General features: G+C 52.1%; 1 protein-coding gene and 1 long non-coding RNA gene across 2 annotated transcripts; both read right to left on the reverse strand.

Annotated features, from left to right (window-relative positions):
• LOC110429942 lies at positions 278 to 1,803 on the reverse strand. The gene is made up of 3 exons (XR_002447132.1): positions 1,501 to 1,803; positions 645 to 1,042; positions 278 to 356 (listed from the first exon to the last, which is right to left on the reverse strand). It is a non-coding gene; the product is annotated as an uncharacterized LOC110429942 (long non-coding RNA).
• LOC110437571 lies at positions 2,252 to 3,867 on the reverse strand. Its single transcript, XM_021466045.1, has 4 exons — positions 3,592 to 3,867; positions 2,523 to 2,938; positions 2,372 to 2,435; positions 2,252 to 2,261 (listed from the first exon to the last, which is right to left on the reverse strand). Exons 1-4 carry the CDS (start codon positions 3,864 to 3,866, stop codon positions 2,252 to 2,254), a joined length of 765 nt encoding a protein of 254 aa, XP_021321720.1. The 5' UTR covers position 3,867.

Here is an 18,921-nt window from a genome sequence, read left to right on the forward strand (position 1 = left end):
TTATCCTTAAGTGCTTTTGTAGTAGTAAAACTAACTGTCATGTTCCCTCCATTGTTTTGGGCTGTTTGTGACTTATTTGCAGCACTCCAAGTTGTGCGAGTAGTACTTGTACCTGCCGCTGCGGTAGCTGCGAGCTGTGTTAGTGGCAGGCTGCTACCTAGGTTATCCTGTAGATCAATAGTTTGAGGGAAAATTAGGCTCCATATACTATGGACTATCACATGACAGCATTAATAACTCTTCAGTTCTCAAACTACCTGGTGATTTGATATTTCTTCACTTTCTGTAGTTACGTTTCCTTCCACCATGTTTGTTGCAGCAGCAACCTCTGCAATTTGTTTCCCATCTTTATTAGCCTGCATTTAATTTTTGGTCAGAAAAATTATGAGTGGAGTTTGAAAGTACAAAATTGATGTTGTTTATCTGTCTAAATTTCAGTAGATATACATAATAGCTACACCAAAATGCCTTTACAATATGTGAGAAATAAGCTACTACCAGCATGGCTTGTAGCCAACTACCTGAGCCATTTCAGTTCAACAACCTACCAAAAGATTCAACAAGCGGGCAAGTATAGAACCTAGAGACACATAAACACATTAACTATATCTATTGGGCAAGTTAAGGTTTTACATTACTATTACCTGTTGTAAGGATGCTTGTCCTTGTGCTGCTTGCATCATTGACATAAACTCTTGCCTAAGTGCTTCTCTATCGGCCTCTCTTGACTTCAATATTTCTTCCATCTGATGCCTATGTTCTTCCCTTTCGATCTCCCTTTCAGCCTCTTGAGGTTCAATTCTTTCTTGTAGCTTTGAAAATGTGTCCATGAGTGCGGCATCTTGACGGACGTGGTACTGGTATTCCTCTGAGAGTAGCTGCCTTCTAGTTGGGTACCTTGCCAACTATCCATTAGAAAGGATCTTGGCTGATTTGCATTTTCTTGTTTCCTTATAAGCTGACTGGAAAATCTGGTTTTGCTCCACATCTGAGATGATGTTTGCATCTCCATTTGATTCCTTCTTTTGCTGCTTGCATTATCCTAACAAACAGAGGACAGTAAAAAGTAGTTAATTAAAAAATTGTAGGCGTTCCATTTGCATCACTTGATAAGGTTTGTACAAACTGTTATACACATAGACATTCCTAGATTCTTGGCTTGTCCATCGCCCATTCTTACTGTGCGTCAACATAAAAAGCTCCATATCATTTGGCTCATCACCAGTTAATGGGTCCCTCTAATTTGATAAGAATGTAACAAATTATCAATATTTCATCATGTAAGGAAGCTAGGGTGCGTGCTTCTAAAGTTATTGCCTGTTCGTAGCTACATTGAGAAAAAGACTTTGATCCTGTCAAATGGTGTATCTTTACATTCTGCCGATTCTGAGAATTCTTGTTGCTAATCCTCTGCACAAGGAGTTGATTCTAAAAGTGCTTGAAACATAGCCTTTATTTCATCAAGTGCAATTGGTAAGAATAATATAAATGTCATCAAACCTGAAATTTTTCATTGCCAAAATACAACACCAGATAGTGCCATTCAACAATGTCCAACTCTTCAGGCTTGTGTCTCATTCTCACATCATAGGTGGTGTACGCCCTGTACGTAGCACTAAATGTGGACCGCCATCCTTTGTAACGCTCACTTGCGATGGTCCATATCTTTTTTCTATTTTCCTCATTATCCTCAATGTCCCACTTATGCTGTTCAACATAAAACATAAATACTAGGTGGCTTCTTAAACAAATTTGTAACAAATATATGTACACAACCAAAAACAAATCAGAAGCTTACCATCATATCAGATGCTATTGATTTTTTTACATCTTCGTGAATATCTCTCCATGTTCTTACTCCAATGATTGGTGCTTTTTTTCTAGTAAACACTACTATTTCATCAATAAATGTGCGTGTGTTCTCACCTGCAGCTCCTCCAAGTCTAGAGAATTGGAGTTTAAGTTTCTAACTGCCTTGTTTGGATCTCTTGTGCATGGCTGCCAATCCTTTGACGGTACCTCGTGCCTTCCTCTTTTGGGAGTCTTGTCAATCAAAACATTATACAATATTGAGATTAAATAAAATCATTTACATAGGGACAATTGAACTGAACCTCAATAAAATCACAGTGAGCATTGCTTAATATTTCCCAGTGTTTTCTCACGCCGAGCATGAGATCGTAGGTTCAAAAGTGGTGTTGGATTGCTATCTTGACTTGAATTTAGTAAATCTGTGTGATTCCTATGGTTGTCATATGCACCTAAAGATAATAGGTCACATGTGTAAGATATAAATGGTTTGCGAAGGATTGATAATAATTTGGTTGACATTTTGCAAAAAGTTGTTATATTACTAATATCATCAAGTTGCCCTTGCACTCTTAACCATTCTTTGTAAGTCTTGACCGTGTCTTCCCTGCATATATCTTTAAAATCTGTGAAATCCATGCTGATATCAATTATGTGGCCATTGCAATATAATATAGTATAACCATTTAAGATAGGGCAGCAGCATAACTTACCCATGCGTTGGCCCTCTTCATGCATATTGTTAAGCCACACCTTGTAATCGTTAATTGACTCATCTGTGAAATCTTCACTAATTGTTGCCATTCTTGGCAATCTAATGGGTGTTATCTCCACATTTCGCTCTGTTATTTGATCCCTCGATAATACTAATCTGACCTCCCTCTCCTCTGCATTACTTGATAACATTGCATTTGCATCAACATCATATTCGATCTCGTTTAGTGTTGCTATAGCATTTCCACATCTTCTCTTATAGTACAAGTAGTCCCTGGCACCATACCCCAAATTTGATTTCATTGTTATTAAGTTACCAAACGTGGTTGAATTCCTGTCTATTGTATACTGAGCAAATTCTTGGCCCCCCGGTGCCCCGTTGCAAATGAAAGACATAGTCCATGTCTGTTCCGAGCTGTCACAAAATATAATGAGAAACATAAGCACAAGCGATGAAACAATATTTAAAAAAGGAACAACATGAGAATGGCTTCAGGGAGGATTAACATCTTCTTGGGATAGGTGATGAAATAATGAAACACATCAGATGCAAAGGAAAATGCACTTCTTGATTCAGATAATAGCATATGGCAAACCTCACCAAACTGGTTGCTGAAAACCAGTGCATACACAAGTTGAAAGCCACAACCAGAATTAAACGATACTTAGAATAACAACTGTTCTGTAACAGGAACTATTTTATGAACTTTAGCTAATATGATAAGGCATTGCATAAAGGAGCCAAAGCATGTCAGCAAAAAATATAGTCTCAGCTTGCATTTCACCCTTCCAATTTCCACCAACATGGTTACAATAAACTATAAAAATGAGTAACCTGAAACTTTTATTCACATAACAGATGTATTATATTTATACCTATGAACATTAGACACTTCTTTGTACTCTGTTAGGCTCCAAAGGAATAATGCATCAAGCATCCAAACAGAGATCATTAAATTAACCTCACAAGTGCTACGTGAGAAGAACTTGAGCATGCTTACAAATATATGAGAAAAACTGCATAGCCAGGTGCACTTGGGGAAGGGAGGGGATACTGTGTGCCCTTACTTGTCATCTGTCTGAGTGGAACGCCGGCGGCTTTCTTGTCCTTGGCTAGCGTCACCTCCATCTTCATCAGCAGGAGGTGTCGCCGTCCTGGACGAAGGTGTCCGAAAAAGCGACATCGTCGCCTTGGGTCTGGACATCGTGGAAGGAGGTGTGCGCACCGATGCAGGTGTTACTGTGTTGCACGTAAGTGCCGTCGCCGCTGCAGGTGTGGGCATGGACGTCGACGCAGGTGTCCCTGTTGCCACTCTCGCCGGTCCCTCCGGAGGGGCCGCCATCTTCTTCCCTGTCGAAGCCCAAAACCCTAACTGGCGCCTGGTGTGTGCAGCTATCTGCTGGATCTCCCACCAGATTAGATTAGTGTGTACAGGGAAGGGGAGACACGTAATGTGGGGAGGTTTCCAAATAATTAGAAGGGCTCCAGGTTTCCATAAACAAGAAGCGGTCCACATTTTCCAAAATTTCCAAACGATTTGATGGTCCAGGTCCACTAACCATTTGATGATATTTTTGAACAAGTTTTGATAAGATTCCAATAAACAAATAGTTAGCTCCACATAAAAAAATGTGCGTCCCTATATATGACATATCTATTTCTTTATGCTGCTTCCAGACAACGGATGAATTTTAAATAAAAACTTCGTAGTTTCAAACAAACATGGAAATTTTTAAAAACTTGATAATTTTAAAAAAACTTGGTACACATTTTAAATTCAGAAAACTTATACTGGAACCTTTAAAACTTTATACTTTATATGATTTAAATTTTTATAATTTCAAACTTTTTAAAAAGTCATAAACTTTATTCTAGGACTGGTTTGTGCACCTCGACGCTGATGAGTACCCGCTCGTGACACCCGATGGTGATTCCTCTTCACTACATCTATTGCCGCGAGCTCGCCATTGTGAGGTCTGCCCTAGCACTGAGGGAATTGGCACCGACAACCAACAAGCGAACCGCAGCCGCTCCAACGAGAAGGGATCATGACTTCACTTTCTTCTCGTCGAGGGAGCCCAACAACGCCCCCATGGCACGCGCGGCTTCATCGTCACCCAACTTGCTACCACACGGGTTGTTCACCACCCGCTAACGGCTGCCATTCAGCCTCCACATTGCTGCCTCAACACACTCCGCCTCGGTTCGCTTTAGTATGGGCACGCATGAGGACCGCCCGGGGGCTCTCTCGCAGGCGACCATGGATCTGGTGACCATATTGCCGGCCTTTGATGACTTAGGATTCTCGCAAGCGCTAGGCCCAAGGCGGTACACTATCGGCACGATGAGGCGATAGATGGAGGAAGAGCGACGCAGGCAGTTCCCTGTCTTTTACTCTGGCAACCCTAACTCTGACTCCGATCATTACGATCCCACGTGCCAATGCTTCAACATCCAAGTTGGCATCGTTGCCATGGATGATGACACCATCGACGGCAACGGCAGGAGGAAACAACGTGACCCCCAAGCAGGACGAGCACCCACTGAACCCAGTCAACCCACGCCAACACGACCAGGCTGTGCAACTCATGCAGCTTCAGGAGCTAAAGGGCGAGGGCGAGAAGGGGAGGACATGTGGCGAGGGTGAGAAGGGGAGGACATGTGGCTTTCCAACATAGTTGTATGGTGAATAAAATATACGGGTAGTAGTAGTAGTGAAAGATTTTTAGCATAAGTTTCATAGAGAGGAAAAACAGTAAGAAAAACAGCAAAAAATATTTTATCTATCAAAGTAGCAAAAGGCGAAAATGTTAGAAAGGATTTTGGAAAATGAGATTAAAATTTGGAATTTAACAAAATTTGCCCCATGTTGGCATCGATCCTAGGAGTTAACGGTTAACACAAAGGCTCAAGTACCACTGAGTTATTGAGACTTGTTTGGTATTGAGCGGCCTTGTTTTTTCTTTTGTATAGATGCAGAGCTGATTTTATTAAAGTGGATCGGCTGCAACACGAGGGCGATGTAAAGTGCGATGTTCTATAATGTATTGAGTGATGTTCTATTGTGAATTTAGTGATGTTCGCTTAGTACACATGTGATGTTTTATGATATATCTAGTGATGTTCACGGAATATATATACGATGTTCCATAATGTATTTAATAGTGTTCTATAGTATATTTAGTGAAAGAGAAATGACCATAATGGAGGTAAATTAAACATGGGTTATTTTTCGTTCATCAACAATGGGAATTAAGAGCAATATAATTGGGCAAATGAATGGTACCAGGAACACATGATGTGGACTCGTCGCTTGGGTATACATCGCAGTCATATCCGTGGCTACGTGAGTTTGGCTGTCGGTGATGTCGTAGTGGCCGAGGACCGTGCAATTTAGCGGCGATTGCATCACCACAATGTAGTGACTCGTCAAGAAACAATTGAACCACACCAAAATTACCGAGCGTCTGATCAATGGAGAGGAGCGGCAGCGGCGTGCGGAACTCAGAAGGCAAACGTATCATAAGTTTTTTTTACCAGATGTCGTAGTTTTAGCTGTTGGCATGCATAGCTCATAAGGAAACCTCTCGTCAGGTTCCTTTGCTGGGATTTCTGTTTGCACGTCAATAGGAGATCTGGGTGTTGGTTGTTGGAATTTTCAATCTCTTTTTATTGTTTAATGTTTTCATAAAATCTAGGTGTTTTTTCTTTTATCTGTTGAATTCTAATCTGGTTCCAGGATACATGTCATGTAAGGATTGGAAGAAAATCTAAGTGATGGATCGATACAAAATCAACTAAACGATGTGTACTTTTTTGACTAGGTCTCGTAGGTCCCAACAGTTTTGCATTCTTGTTTTTTGCCAAAAATCTAAAAAACACTTCTCCAACAGTTTTGCAAAATTGGATTGCCATTTTAGTTAACTTGCCAAATGCTTGGCTCCGCTTGGCATATATGCGAGTTGTGTTCGGCTTGGCAAACATGTGCGCCCGCTTCTCCCGCGGCGATCCCGCGCGTGACCAGGACTCCATCACGCGGTTTCCTTCGTCGTTGAGCCACCTCATGCCATATATTGCCCGTGCCGTTGTTCTTTTCCCGTGATAGAAGAGGAGTCGAGGGAGATCGCCTAGTCATTACTGGCCACACGCGAGCAGATCGATCTCCACCGCGTGCGATGTCCACAACAACGACGCGTGGCCTTCTCGTACTTGGAGAGCTTCAGGGACAATGCAGGGGCGAGGCACACGCGGAGGCCGCCGCGGGCGGAGTCGATGCGGGCGATGCGCTTGGCGTGCTCGTGGGCGTGGATGGTGTCGGTGTTTTCCCCATGGGGGGTCACACCAACGAGTAAATTTGTATGCATGCTCCCTTTTCCAGATGGTGATGCAAGAAGACACAGAGATTTATCCTGGTTCGGGCAAGAGAAGGCCCTACGTCCAGCGGGGGAGAGAGATTTGTATTATCTTGCACCTAAGTGCTTGTACAGGGGTGAATACAGGCGTGGTGTGGTATGTGTGTTCTACTGCGTATGAGCGTAGTCTTGCGTGGTGTGGTGTCGTGTGTTCTATTCCTGAGTCCCTCCTTTTATAGTTCCAAGGAGAGTCCCAGGGTACATGTATAGGCGTCAGAATAGGAGTCGATAGCAGCATGGAGCGCTGACCTACTCGAGGCTTCCGTACCGGCATGGCCTCGAGCCGTCCCATCTTGATAGCCTGGTGATGATTACGCGTGCCCCTGCATTCTGCTCTGCGCGCCGTCTTGGACTGGTTTGCCGTTCGCACGCCTGTACGACATGGCGGTAAATCCGGCGCAGTGGTTGAGATGTAGTCAGTCGACGCCCAACTCGTCCTCAGGAAGGGACCCTGTCCGGTCGAAGGTCGGACGCCGTGTAACGTGCTGATATCTGGAGCGCTGACCCTGGATATCTCGAGGGGGTCCCGATTAGACGTTCCATCCTTGTTTCCCGCGTCCTGACACATCCTGGGACGTTCGGTGGGGAAGGCTGCAAAAAGAACGATGGGACGGGTGCCTGTTTCCTGTCACGCTTCCCGTGACCAGTGTGTTACGTGGGGAAACGGTAGGTGCATTAAATGTCCGGGCTCCCGTGCGCGCGTCAGGCGGCGGACAGTGTCCCTGCGCTCGACGCTTTCCGTTTCGCTTGAGCCCGCTCCCGTATTCGACGGTAGCTAGCGCTCGACCCCTGATCGATTCGCTCGACGCTATTTCCGTCTTCGAGGCTACAGCTGTCGATGGCTGCGCATGTGTACGGCTAGAGTGTCGAGTCGAGGGCCTCGTCCTGCGTATGGATAGTCTCATTACGTGCATTGGTGAGGGTACCCCTTATTGATACCCTCGATAGTAGCCCCCGAGTCTCCATTTGAGCGCTGGCGCTCGAGTGGAGGCTTTTACTCTTGGGTCGAGTTTCCGTGGGGGCGCGCGAGCGACCCCGCGGGGGTAGCCCCCGAGCCCTTGAAGGAGTTTTTGACTCCTTCGAGGGTTATATTGCCTAGTTTGCAGAAACGCTATCGACACCAGTGGTGGTAGGTTTTGTTTGGCTCGTTTTACGTGGAGGTTTCGACGTACTCTCGATAGAGCTTGCGTCTTCCCTCCCAGATTGAGTTCCTAGCGGGTAGTCCAAGTGAGAACCTGTGCCGTTTTCGAGGGGGTCAGCTGTAGCCCGGAGGCATTCTCATAAAGCAGGGTCGACGTGGTCGGGGTTACCGGTCTCATTCGATAGAGTCCAGCGGCTCGATGCCTCCCGTCAGGGGGATACCTCTCGACTGTCTTGACTCTACCTTGGACATCCCCAGCGAGTCTTCGAGGCAGGCCTCGATCTTCGACCGCTCGCTGGGGATCCCTGACTCCGGTGCTCGAGATCGGCTGTCGAACCCTTTCGGTGGGCCAGCCTACGACCTCTCGAGGCTTTCGCGGGTACGCCCCTTAGCTTACAAGGGATGGAAGTGGCCGTGGCGGTTCGCCTTTTTGCCCGTTGGGCGCGCCTTTTTAGGCGGATGACGTTGCGACACTGCGTCGGCGTGGAATTCGGAGCGCCCCGCCTCGCTATCATCGCCCGAGTGGATCGCGCCGCCGGCGAACCACAGGGAGCCCCAGCCGCGCGAGGGCTACGTGGTGTCATTCGCCAAATTCCACCGCCACGGCCTGGGTGCTCCTCCGAGCCGCTTTATGTGGGCACTTTGCCTCCACTATGGGGTGGAGCTCCAGCACTTCTCCCCGAATGCCATCACCGTCGCGGCGGTCTTCGCCGCCGTGTGTGAGGGCTACTTGGGGATGATGCCACACTGGGAGCTGTGGCTCCACCTCTACAGGGGCGAGCTTTTCCATGCCCCCACCGGAACCATGGGCGTAAGGAAGCCCGTACGGGCGGGATGCCTCAATCTTGTGCAGAAAACGGGAAGACGGACAGGCCGCGGGAGTACATCCCGGTAGGGTTATCGACCAACCACGCCGGCTGGGACTCCCAGTGGTTTTACCTGCGGAACGACGAAAACCTCCTGCCTTCCTACTCGGGCCGTTTGATCATGGAGCGTCCCACGGACTGGACATACGGCGTCATCCAAGCTCATCAATCTCGGCTCGATCCCCTTCTCGACGCCCTGAAGAAGCTTCGCCAGGAGGGTCTGACCACCGCTCTCGTCCTCTCGGCCGTCCATCACCGGAGAGTTCTCCCATTGATGTCTCGACCATTGAGGATGGACGAGATGGGCCCTGGTGTCTCATCTCGGGACCTCGAGGCATGCCGGATGTCCAACGAGGCTCCGGCGGATGACGAAGTCGCGGCCCGAGTCAGGGCTGCAATTGCCGGTGATTTTCAGCCAGAGCATGTTAACGGCTTCCCCATGAGGCCAGATGCAGGCTCGATCGATCTGGTATGCTTTCTTCTCACGCGCAGCCTCGATTCTAGGTTTCCTTTCTTCCCCCCTTTTTTTTCTAAGTATGCCTTTGTTTTGGCAAGGACGGATTGATGTCCGGTCCTCGAGGCCTCCGGTAAAGGTGGACGAGGTCGATCGCGACAAGCGGCGCCAATCTGCCGAAAAGCTAAAGTCCGCCATGGACTCTGCAAAGAAGGGGGAGAAGAAGAAGAACCTCGACCGCCAAGCATTAGAGGCGCGTCGAGCCAAATCCAAACAGAGGGGGGAGCCTGAGGAAGAATCCCCCAACGATGACGATGATGACGACGAGGACAGCGACGACTCTGAGGGGAAGGCGTCACGCCTTGACCGAATCCTCGAGGGTCCGCCTCGAGGCGACGTCGACGCCCCCCGGACGGAGACTCAAAAAGAGGGTCCGAGCGGATCTCACCGCCCTCGGGCCGACACCCCTCCTGCGCCCAAGGCTGGTCGAGTCGCGCCGCGCCCTCCCCCGGCGCCCACGGAGAGCGGTCATGCTAGGCCCCAGGCGACGGGGCCACTGACTCGCGGTCGCGCCGCGGCCTCCGAGAAAGGAGAGGCCGACCGCAGGAGTGCCAGTCCCGGCGCCCGTCAGGCGGGAACTGACGCGCCTAGGCCCGCGCTTGCCCTCAAGGGGCCTGGAGCCCTGACGCGGGGTGGCTCGAGGCCCACCGGTCGGGGCGGCGGGAGGCGAGCTGTTCTCCCTGTGGGGTAAGCCTTTTTGATGTTGTGGCTTTAGTCTTCCTGCTCCTCTGCATTTCCTCATACGCTGATCTTTTCTCAGGCTAAAGCGGACCCTCGAGCAGGCCCAGCCGTCCATGGCGAAGAGGCTCAAAGCGGGAGCCGCCTCCAAGGAGCTAGGTTTGAGGCTTACTTTCGGGATCTGTGATGCTCTTGCGCTAGCCATCGTAGTCACCGGCCTTTATTCTTTATTTTGTAGGCTCCTCCGACCCCCAACCTCCAGTAGGCGCTGAGACTGCTCCGCCTCGTTCCGGGCCTGGTACCCCGTCGCTGCCGGCGTGTGGTGAGGCGCCCCAGACGCAAGTGCTGGAGGGAGCCCCCTAGCCTCCTCGATTGGGGGTCGAGGGGGAACCCATCACCATCAGTGATACATCTAATGGTAACGAAACGTCTGGAGGCGCCCGCCCTATGGAGGAGGAAGCGTCGACCTCTCACGTCATGGGACCGACTCCCTGGCCCGCCGGCCTCCGCACCCTCGAGGAGCAGAAGAAGAAGAGGGAGGAGGATGAAGAGCGGGAGCGTGAGGCGGCGCGGCAGCCGCAGGAGCAGGGCTGCGGGCGAGAGCCGCAGGAGCACAAGGCGCAACAACAGCAACAGCAGCAGCAGCAACAGCAGCAGCAGGGGGGCCAAGAGGAGGGACTGCTCGAGCCCCCGCCCCAAGGTCCGGCCCAGCCAATACCACCGGAGCCGCAAGGGCCCGGCGAGCAGGAAGAGGATCTGCCGGTGTACGGCCCCCCGACCCCTGCGTGGCTCCTCCCGGGGGCACCCGCCGCGATCCGGGCAGAGCCGGGGCGAGCGGATGGAGTGGTGGCGCTTGCCTACATGATGCGCACCCCCCCGACCCCGAGTCCGAGATCAAGAGGACGATTTACGGCATGGACGGGATCGCCCCAGGGTTCCTCCGGGAGCGTCGGGCGTGGGAGGACCGCTTTCCCTCTGAGGAGGACGAGATCAGGACGTCGGGGACCAAGGACGGTACCTGGAAGACGGTGGACGACGATGGGCGGTTCCCATGCCTCGTCGACCTGTTCCTACGCCATGGGGGCTCCCTTGATACCGTCGAGGACCTCATTCGTGGCGTAAAGGCACGGGCCAACCGGGAGATGGAGCACTGGTGCCCCGATCGGATTCGCATCCGGGCCTCCCACGACCCATCCGAGCCTAACATCTTCCTGGACGATAGGAAGGAGGCGGAGAAGTGGGAACACGTCGAGGAGCTCCGCCTTTGGATGAAGCATGTGGTGGGGCTCCTGGCAGACGTTATCAACAACGGGCTCGGGCCGGCTTATTTCGTAAGTGTTTTTCGATCTTCAATCCTCATGGAGCCTTTCGGTTTTTGTGCTCTAAGCGCTCGACCCTTGGTTCGCAGGATATGAAAGAGACCTCCCGCATCAAGTCCAGTTTCATTCACGCCACGAGAGGCGGCTGGGAGTAGCTCCCCCTCCTTAAGGATCAACTCCTCGAGTCGCAGGAGAAGCTTCTTCAGGCCTACAAAGACCTCATAGCGCTCGAGGAGGAGAAGAAAGCGAGGGAGGCTGCCTTGGTCGAGGCTCGAGAGGCCTCAAGGAGGGCGGAGGAGGAGACGACGATGCTGCGGGAGCGGACTCTTACGGTCGAGGAGGCCGCATCCAAAGCCCGGGAGGAGGCCCTGTACTATAAGAGCGTCATTGCAGACCTGGACAGGGAGAAGGGCCTTCTCAAGACCAACCTGGACTCCCTCCGCGACTCTTTCCAGAAGATGAAGGTGGCGTACGTGGACAGTGAGGTCGCCAGGGGTGCCGCCGAGGACGTAAAGAAGAAGGCCCTCGAAGACCTCGAGGCGGAGCGGGCTCGATCCCGCAGTCTCTCTGACGACATCGAGCGTCTAAAGGGAGAATTGCTGGAGAAGAGTGGAGTCATTGCTCAGGCTGGCAAGGTGATCGAAGATCTCCGCGTTGCCAATACTGAGCTGGCACGCTCCAACAGAGAGATCGAGCGTATCAACACCAGATTCGTCGGCGAGAACACGGCCCTGGAGGAGAGCATCAGAGGTATGTTTCCTTTGTCGGATTTCTTTTTCGAGGTGTGCTTGAGTTTTTTCCTAAAGCTTCCTTGTATTGGCATTTACAGGGCTCAAGGACGAACTCCTAGCCGCCCAGGCCGAGGCCCGCAATGCCAAGACCCAGCTCGAGGCTGAGGTTGCTTTGAACCGCCGAGTGCGAACGGCGATAAGCGACCTCTCAACCTCCTGGGAGGTCGAGCCTATGGATGAGTCGAGGGAGGACGCTCGAGGCGACGCACTGGTCGACCAGCTGTGCTATATAGGCGCGACGCTGCGAGATCGGGTGCGGGATGCCCTCCACATTGGGGTGAAGCGGGCGATGGCTGTTGTCTGCTCGGGCTTCTCCTATGACATGGAGGTGGTGTCCCACGGCTTCGTCACCGACATCTCCAAGACCGATGCGGAGAACGAGGAGAGGCTCCACGCCTTGATCGACGACGCGGAGGCTCCTGGGGAAAGGTTGGCTAAGCTTTTTGAGCCTGAAGTGCTTCCTCCTGAGGCTGGCTCGGGCGGAGGCGAGGGTGGTGAGGATCGTACCGCGGACTGAGGCCTGCGAGCCTGCTCGGGGCGCCTGTGGCCCCTTGTATGATACTTCATTAATTCTGCTGTTAAGTGATAGGGATATCTTTTGTGATTGTTAAATGCTTATTTGTCTTTCCGCTCGAGGTTCTTTTATTTCTCCTTGTTCTAACGTTTGTATCCCTTGCTCGATCTTTCATCAAAAACGACCTCGATCACCTCAAGGGTGAGGAACTGAGTAGAGTTTCTGTAGCCCGGGGGAGTGGGAGTTCTCCGGCTCGTTGTCCCTCGGCCTTTGAGGGGCTCGAGGCGCCCTAACTACTCGAACCGTGCAAGGTTTACTAAGAAAAGAAAATTTCTTGGCTTTTTCGATGCTTGGGGGGGGAGGTCGTCCCCCAGGTAGCCCCCGAGGGGGTGTTGACTATGATGGGTCATAGTCGGCACCCCCTTCCGACGTCGAGGTTATGACTTGTAAATCTTTTGGTGCAAAAAGAAGTTGCTCGAGGGAAAGACTTTACTTATTCATGCATTCGTTTACAAAGTCTTGGTACAAAATGTACATAGGAACATAAGTTTAGAACTTCTAGGGGTAGAATCGACGTAGCTGTTCGATGTTCCATGCGTTAGTGAAGACTGCCCCCTTCTCGTCCGCCAACTTGTACGTTCCCGGCTTCAGGACCTCGGCCACCACATACGGGCCTTACCAAGGTGGAGTCAGCTTGTGGCGTCCTTGATTGCTTTGCCGGCGTTGTAGGACAAGGTCGCCCACGTTGAGGTCCCTCTTGCGCACATGCTTGTCGTGGTAGAGTCGAAGTTTCTGCTGATATCTGGCAGAGTTGAGGAGGGCCATGTCTCGAGCCTCCTCGAGTTGGTCTACCGCGTTTTCTTGAGTCTCCTTATTTGATTGCTCATTGTATGCCTTGAGTCGAGGTGACCCATACTCGTTGTCTGTGGGGAGGACAGCCTCGGAGCCGTAGACCATGAAAAATGGAGTGTACTTTGTGGCCCTGCTTGGTGTTGTCCTTAGACTCCATAGGACCGAGGAAAGCTCCTCGACCCATTTCTTGCCGAATTTCTTCAAATGATTGTAGATCCTTGGCTTGAGTCCTTGCAAAATCATGCCATTGGCACGCTCGACCTAGCCGTTAGTTCGAGGGTGGGCTACCGCAGACCAGTTCACGCGGATGTGATGCTAATCGCAGAAGTCTAAGAACTTTTTTGCCGGTGAACTGAGTGCCGTTGTCGGTGATGATGACGTTGGGAATCCCAAACCGATGGATTATGTCGGTGAAGAAAAGGACGGCCTGCTCGGAGCGGATGTTGGTGATGGGTCGAGCCTCGATCCATTTGGAGAACTTGTCAATGGCCACCAGCAAGTGGGTGTACCCTCCTTTCGCCTTTTGTAGAGGTCCTACTAAATCGAGCCCCCACACCGCAAACGGCCAGGTGATGGGGATCATCTGAAGAGCGTGGGCGGGCAGGTGCGTCTGCTTGGCGTAGAACTGGCACCCGTGACACGAGCGTACGAGCTCGATGGCATCTGCCACGGCCATCGGCCAGTAGAAACCTTGTCGAAAAGCGTTTCCTACGAGGGTCCGTGGAGCAGCATGGTGGCCGCAAGCCCCCGAGTGTAGGTCCTCGAGGAGTTTTCGGCCTTCTTCCACGGTGATGCAACGCTGTAAGACCCCCGTCGGGCTTCGTCGATATAGCTCATTGTCTTCGCCATAGATCACACATGACTTGGCCCGTCGAGCGATACGACGGGCCTCTGACCGATCTTCTGGCAGTTCGCCGCGGATTAGGCAGTCGAGGTACGGTGTGCGCCAGTCGAATGGTCGACCAGGCTTCCGTGCTGCTTCCATCACTTTAGCCGCCAGCAAGAGTGTGTCGACGGTGTTGGTTGGCTGGGCAGGAGCAGCGTCGATGCCAGCCCCCGAGCCTAAGTCGACGGAGGGCTTGTGGAGATCTCTCGAGAACGCGTCAGGCGGCACCGTGCCTCTAGTCGATGCGATCTTGGCGAGTTCGTCGGCTGCCTCGTTGTAGCTTCGGGCGACATGGACAAGCTCGAGACCATGGAATTTGTCGTCGAGTCGACGGACTTCTTTGCAGTATGCCTCCATTTTCGGGTCGTGGCAGCTCGAGGTTTTCATTACCTGGTCGATGACGAGTTGGGAGTCACCTCGGACGTCGAGGCGTTGGACTCCTAACTCGATGGCAATCTTGAGACCATTGATGAGGGCCTCGTATTCTGTGACATTGTTAGACGTGGGAAAATGAATCCTGATTACATACCTCATGTGGACGCCCAAGGGTGAGATGAACAGCAGGCCGGCCCCGGCCCCTGTTTTCATGAGTGACCCATCAAAATACATCGTCCACAGCTCCGCCTGGACCTGAGTCGGGGGAAGCTGGGAGTCTGTCCATTCCGCGATGAAGTCTACCAGGGCCTGCGATTTGATGGCCTTGCGAGGCGCATAAGTGAGAGTCTCACTCATGAGCTCGACCGACCATTTTGCTATTCTTCCCGTGGCCTCTTTGCTCTGGATTATTTCGCCTAAGGGGAAACACGAGACCACCGTGATGGGGTGGCCAAGAAAGTAGTGTTGCAGCTTACGGCGGGCAAGGATTACGGCATAGATCAGCTTCTGGATTTGGGGATAACGTGCCTTGGTCTCCGAAAGCACCTCGCTGACGAAATAGACTGGCCTCTGGACTGGTAGCGCATGTCCCTCCTCCTGCCTTTCGACCACCACCGCTGCGCTGACGACCTGGGTCGTCGACGCAACGTAGAGGAGCAGCGGTTCTGCAGGTCGAGGTGGGACCAGGTCTGGTGCTGAGGTCAGCGACTTCTTCAGTTTTTCGAGCGCTTCCTCGGCCTCGGGGGTCCAAGAAAAACGCTCAACCTTCTTCAGAAGTCGATACAATGGTAACGCCTTTTCTCCTAGTCTCGAGATAAAACGGCTTAGAGCCGCCAGGCATCCCGTGACTCTCTGCACACCCTTGATGTCCCGGATCGGCCCCATTCTCGTGATGGCCGAGACTTTCTCGGGGTTGGCCTCGATGCCGCGCTGCGAAACAATGTAGCCCAAGAGCATGCCTCGAGGCACGCCGAAAACACACTTCTCGGGATTGAGCTTGATCTGGTTGGCGCGTAAACAGCTAAAAGCGATCTCGAGGTCCTGGATCAGGTCCCCTCACCGCTTTGACTTGACGACAATGTCGTCGACATAGGCCTCGACTGTCGACCCTATGTGGTCACCAAAAACGTGGAGCATGCAACGTTGGTATGTAGCTCCCGCGTTTCGAAGCCCAAACGGCATGGTCACATAGCAATACATCCCAAAAGGCGTGATGAAAGAGGTCGCGAGCTGGTCGGACTCCTTCATTTTTATTTGGTGGTAACCAGAATACGCATCAAGGAAAGAAAGGGTTTCACATCCCGCGGTAGAATCGACAATCTGATCAATACGTGGAAATGGAAAAGGAACTTTTGGACATGCTTTATTTAGACTAGTATAATCGACACACATCCTCATTTTCCCATTCTTTTTTCTTAACTAATACAGGGTTTGCTAACCAGTTGGGATGATGAACCTCCTTGATGAATCCAGCCGTCAAAAGCTTGTGGACTTCCTCGCCAATGATCTTGCGCTTCTCCTCGTCGAATCGGCGCAACCGCTGCTTCACTGGCTTGGAACCGGCTCGAATCTCCAAGGAGTGCTCGGTGACTTCCCTCGGTATGCCTGGCATGTCCGAGGGACTACATGCAAACATGTCGGCATTTGCATGGAGAAAGTCGACGAGCACAGCTTCCTATTTGGGGTCGAGGTCGGCGCTGATCGTCAGCACCTTGCCGTCGGAGTTGTTGGGGTCGAGTGGGATCTTCTTGGTTCCTTCTGCCGCCTCGAAGTTGCCCGCGTGGCGCTTGGGCTCTGGAGCCTTAGCGGCCAGGGCCTCGAGCTTCGCGACGAGCTCGGTGGAGTTTTCGACCGCCTCCCCATACTCGACGCACTCGACGTCGCACTCGTACGCGTGCTCGAAGGAGGAGCTGACGGTGATGACGCCTTTGGGACCGGGCATCTTCAGCTTCAAGTAGGTGTAGTTGGGTATAGCCATGAACTTGGCGTAGCCCGGGCGTCCGATGATGGCGTGGTACGTGCCTCGAAATCCAACCACTTCAAAGGTGAGGGTCTCCTTCCTAAAGTTGGCCGCTGTACCAAAGCAGACCGGTAAGTCGATTCGACCTACTGGCAGCGCCTTTTTCCCTGGCACGATGCCATGAAAACCGCCGGAGCTTGGTTGGAGCTTCCCTCTATCTATGCCGAGGAGGTCGAGGGTCTCGAGGTAGATGATGTTGAGGCTGCTGCCACCATCCATCAGCACTTTTGAGAGCCGTGTGTTGACGATGATCGGGTCGACGACGAGCGGGTAGACACCTGGGGCGACTACCTTGTCGGGGTGGTCCTCTCGATCGAAAGTGATGGGAGTGCTTGACCAGCTGAGGTACTGGGGCATCGCCATTCTTGCCGCGAAGACCTCGCGACGCTCCCTTTTGCGCTGCCTCGTGGTTAACTGAGTCGAGAGCCCGCCGTAGATCATGTAGCAGTCGTGGACGGCGGGGAAGCCATCGTCGTCTTTGTTGTCCTCCTTGTTGCCGCCCTTCTCTTTCTTGGAGTCGTCACGCGCATCTTTCTTGAACCCTAGACTGTCGAAATGCTTTTTCAGCATACGACAGTCCTTGAGCTTGTGGTTGGCGCCTCCCTTATGGTAAGGGCACGGCTCTTCTAGCATCTTGTCGAAGATGCCTCCATCCGGAGGACCTCGAGGTTTCTTTCGCTCCATGGCGGCGACAAGATTATCGTCGGAATCCTCCCGCAGGAACTGCCGTGCTTTCTGCTTCTTTTTTTTCTTCTTGAGGCCTCGACTGGGGGTCCCATCTTCATCGATGGGCTGCTTGCCTTTTCTTCCTTCAGAGCTGAAGAAGGCGCCGACTGCCTCCTCCCCTGCTGCGTAGTTGGCTACTACGTCCATCAGCTCGTCGACGGTCTGAGGTCGATTACGACCTAATTCCCGCACCAAGTCTTGACTGGTGGTGCCAGAGACAAACGCCAAGATGACGTCGTGGTCAGGGATGTGCGGCAGCTCGGTGCGCTGCTTTGAGAAGCGTCGAGCATACTCTCGAAGAGTTTCTCCTGACTTCTGTTTGCATTTGCTGAGGTCCCACGAGTTCCCGGGCCGTATGTAGGTCCCTTTGAAATTACCCTCGAAAACCCTAACCAGATCAACCCAGTTGTGGATCTGATCAACTGGGAGTTCCTCGAGCCATCGACGGGCGGTGTCGGAGAGGAAGAGGGGTAGCTGTCTAATAATGGCTCGATCATCACCTCGAGCACCACCTAACTGACAGGCCAGCCTAAAATCGGCCAGCCATAATTCTGGTTTGGTCTCACCATTGTACTTTGCGATGCTGGTCGGGGGTCGGAACGGACTGGGCAGGGGCGTGCTGCGGATCGCCCTGCTGAACACTCGTGGGCCCGGTGGCTCGGGGGCCACCCGATCTTCGTCGCTGTCGTACCTCCCACCGCGATGTGCGCTGTAACCGCGCTCTTCCGCGTCTCCGTGCCGGCGGCGTCGATTCTCTTCGATGTCATGCCGCGCGTCGTGTCGACGCTGATTGTCGATGGGTAGAACGAGAGTGGTCTTTCTGCCTCGAGGGGGAGGCTGTTGATGGACTGACACCTCCTTTTCATTTTGAGGCTGCTCGTCGCGCTTTTCAGTGGCAGCTCCTCATCGTTGAGAAGCTGAGCTTTCGGCTTGTTGAACTGCCGCCACCTGGAGCAGGGTCTGTACCTCGTCTCGAATGCGTCGAGCCTGGGAGTTCGACGGCTCTAGCATGTTGCACAGTAGCATCGTCGCCGCCACTATGTTTTGGCCTACTCGCGGGAAGCGGCTGAGGGGATGCTCTGGCTCTGCGTCTCCGACGATTTGTCGATGCACCTCTTGAGCACGCCTGCGAACACTTCCGCCCGGCGGATATGGCAAGTCTTGCTCAAGGATTTGTTCAAGCAGGACGAGGCGCTCTCGGTCTTCGTCGAGCTTCATCTTGAGCTCTCGCAGCTGTGCTAGCTGTGCAGCCTTGTCTTCTTGTGGAGGGGGGTCGACTTGTCCGTCGTTCCCAGGTGTCCTG

This window comes from Sorghum bicolor, chromosome 8 (genome assembly GCF_000003195.3).
Source record: "Sorghum bicolor cultivar BTx623 chromosome 8, Sorghum_bicolor_NCBIv3, whole genome shotgun sequence".
In the NCBI taxonomy this organism is placed as follows: Eukaryota; Viridiplantae; Streptophyta; class Magnoliopsida; order Poales; family Poaceae; genus Sorghum; species Sorghum bicolor.